At 39.7% G+C, this 3,133-nt stretch overlaps 1 protein-coding gene across 1 annotated transcript; it reads left to right on the top strand.

Moving 5' to 3' along the window:
• Window positions 1-246: 246 nt before the first annotated feature.
• On the top strand, window positions 247-1,939 carry LOC143597488 (uncharacterized). Its single transcript, XM_077075980.1, has 2 exons — window positions 247-843; window positions 1,269-1,939. The coding sequence occupies exons 1-2, from the start codon at window positions 247-249 to the stop codon at window positions 1,623-1,625; spliced, it is 954 nt and encodes a 317-aa protein (XP_076932095.1). The 3' UTR covers window positions 1,626-1,939.
• The last annotated feature ends 1,194 nt before the right edge of the window (window positions 1,940-3,133 follow it).

Here is a 3,133-nt window from a genome sequence, read left to right as displayed (position 1 = left end):
AAATAACAAAAATAAGCTATAAGCTAATTTAAAATATAAGCGTGAGCTAGAAAATAAAAGCGAGGACAAACACCCCCTTCATGTGATCTATTAAAAATTTTAGGACAATATGAGATTACAGCTGTCGGCATCAGGACATCTCTGATCTAAACAAACAAACAAACAAACAAACAAACCAGCCAACTCTCCACTCAATTCATCTTCTTGAATCAATAAAACCAATTAAAGCCTCCAATCTTCAATTCAATGGCAAATGGTTGGAAGAGATACAGATCCAGCAACCAACTCAGCACCCCTAAAACCCTCTTCCTCTTCCTCTTCCTCTTCATCCTCCTCCTCACTTTCTTCTACCTCTGCTTCACTCCGTCTAACCCTAACCCCATTTCCATTACCCGTCTCTCTGCCTTTAACATCCCGCCATTCGACTGCTACAGCTCACCTCAGTCCCACCCGGTCATCGCCAACCTCGTCGAAGGCGTCAAACACCCGTTCCTCTACTCCCTCTCCGATTTCGGAACCCTGCCCGATAAGCCCCACAAGAACATTGTTCGGATGCTCAAGGGGAAGCTCTTCAGGCGACCAGATATATCCGTCACGGTTCAGGAGATTCTTGGGAAGGTGAAGAGCGACGGGAAAACCGGGGTTTTTGTTGACGTTGGGGCAAACGTGGGCATGGCGACGTTTGCGGCTGCGGTTATGGGGTTTCGGGTTTTTGCGTTTGAACCCGTGTTGGAGAATCTGCAGAGTATTTGTAATGGGATTTATTTTAATCGGGTTGGGGATCTGGTTCATGTTTTTGAAGCCGCGACTTCGGATCAAGTCGGCAACATTACTTTTCATAAGGTATGTTTTTTTTAAACCCGGGGTTTTAAATACGTGACGGAGTGTTGTAAGTGGTAGGGTGGTCTTGTTGTTGCTGCGATCCCCTGAGATTTAGCCTTAAAATAACCCTTCTGTAGATGATATGAGATTTTGAATATGTGACATATTAGTGTAACTGACAGAGTGGCCTTATTGTCGTGATTCATTGAGATTCAGCCTTAAAATAACCCTGCTATAGGTGGGATTTTAAATACGTGACATGGTGGTCTTGTTGTCATGAACCACTGTGATTCAGCTATGCGCCACTCTTAGTTTTATTATTTTTTTGTTTAATGTTAGACATAGTATTTATGGTGATCCTGCGTTTTTTTACATGATGTTTGACCTGAAAACATTAAGTTACACAACATCACATATTCACACGGTACATTTGTTTGTTACTGCAGTTGGTTGGACGGCTAGACAACAGTGCAGTTTCAGCCACTGGTGCAAAGATGGCTTTTAAATCAAATGAAGAGATTGAGCTTCAAGTAAGATCGGTTCCACTGGATCACGTGATCCCCGAGAATGAACCTGTGTTGCTTTTGAAAATTGATGTTCAGGGGTGGGAGTATCATGTATTAAAAGGGGCGAAAAAGTTGCTGTCAAGAAAGAAAGGCGAAGCTCCGTACTTGATCTATGAGGAAGATGAAAGACTCTTGCAAGCCAGCAACAGTAGTTCTAAAGAGATTAGGGAGTTTCTTGGTGGCCTTGGATATACTCACTGTGTGCAGCAAGGTACTGATGCTCATTGCACTAAGTAAAGGTTAGTTGTAATATTACAGTTAATTTTTACACGTTTTGTGCTTCAAAAGATGGAGAATTCTAGTGATAATTTTGATTTATTGTGCCAGTGTTGTTGAGATTGATAGTTTGATGTTCTAGGTATAGAGTCCACAATTGTTGTATTTGTTTTTAGAGAACTTGATAGATTGCAGCAAATATGAATACATATGAATAGAGTATCAATTTTAACCTTCTTGGCTTTTGCTTTTATGTTTGGAGTCTTGAACTTCTTTTAAGTATGGAAGCATTGATGCTTTAGGTTCTGTTGTTACCGGACCAAGTTTGACTTCTGTAAGTCAAAATCTGTTTAATCTTGAATTTTGTATGGACAGAGAAGTTGTAGTGACTTTAAAAGGTTCGTTGTGACCCTTTTATAAAAAAAGTTCTGGTTCTGTTGCGACTCTCTAAGCGAAAACATGTCTATTATACATAAAGGTGCTAGACCCTGTATGTTGACTACAACCCTTATGCAAAAGCCTAAGATGAGGTAGAAATATAGCTTGTGCATATGTTAGCAGGCCAGTGTACAAGTTGATGAAGATATGTCAAAAATATGAAAATATAACGTCTCATTTTACATTATACATGTGAGTTCATCCATATAGAATACACAATACAATATATACGGATGTTAGAATATCTATAGTTTTATCGTGTAAACAATTACTTTGTCTACTTTGAACTAGACTAGAGTTTTGTACTCCTACTTTAGTTGAACTATTAGTCGCTCTCCTTGCGCTGGCCCTGGGTTTCACAGACTTTCTAGTGAAAGTCATCATATATAAAAAGGATCTAAGAACACACACGAAATTAATAGGATTAGAGTGTAATATTGTGTTAGTGGGTTGGTTTTGGTTGCATTGAGTTACATTAGGCCATATTAGACATAGTTTAATATTATGTTATATTAGAGGGATTAGAGTGTAATATTGTATTTTATATATACCCATGTATATTCAGCAAATATAATCACAATTCAATAACAGTAACTTCTTTACCAAGTTTAACTTGATATCACAGCCAGCCAGGGATCAAACCCTAATTCTGCCGTCATCCCTTCTTATTTTTTTTTTCAATCACAGCCCTACCACAGCTCTGCTGTCCTCTTTTTTCGATCACCCAATCACCATGACTACCCTTGTCGCCTTCTCCCAGTCAGAAAAGACTATCCACAACTCTCACAAGTTTGGATTTAGCCTGTCCCCCACCAATTATGGTCATTGGAAGACTATGATTCATCCGTTTTTGGTCACAAACAACCTATTCGGTTATATAGATGGCACAATTCCATCTCCAGCACCTACTATTCCTGTTTCATCTTCATCTTCTGCTGGTAAAGACAAGGAAGATGCTCTCCCACAACAAACCCAGACGAATCCTCAGCATGCAATATGGGTCTCTAATGATGCCCATATTCGCATGCTCCTGCTGTCCACAATCTCTGAAAGCTCTTTTTAGCACGTGCAGGGTTCTACTTCTAGGGAGC

Source organism: Bidens hawaiensis, unplaced genomic scaffold, assembly GCF_021521415.1.
Source record: "Bidens hawaiensis isolate Kalapana, Puna unplaced genomic scaffold, B.hawaiensis_p1.1 tig00048379_1, whole genome shotgun sequence".
Classification (NCBI taxonomy): Eukaryota; Viridiplantae; Streptophyta; class Magnoliopsida; order Asterales; family Asteraceae; genus Bidens; species Bidens hawaiensis.
The sequence above is the reverse complement of the archived record's forward strand: the minus strand, read 5'-3'. Positions and strand labels throughout refer to the sequence as shown.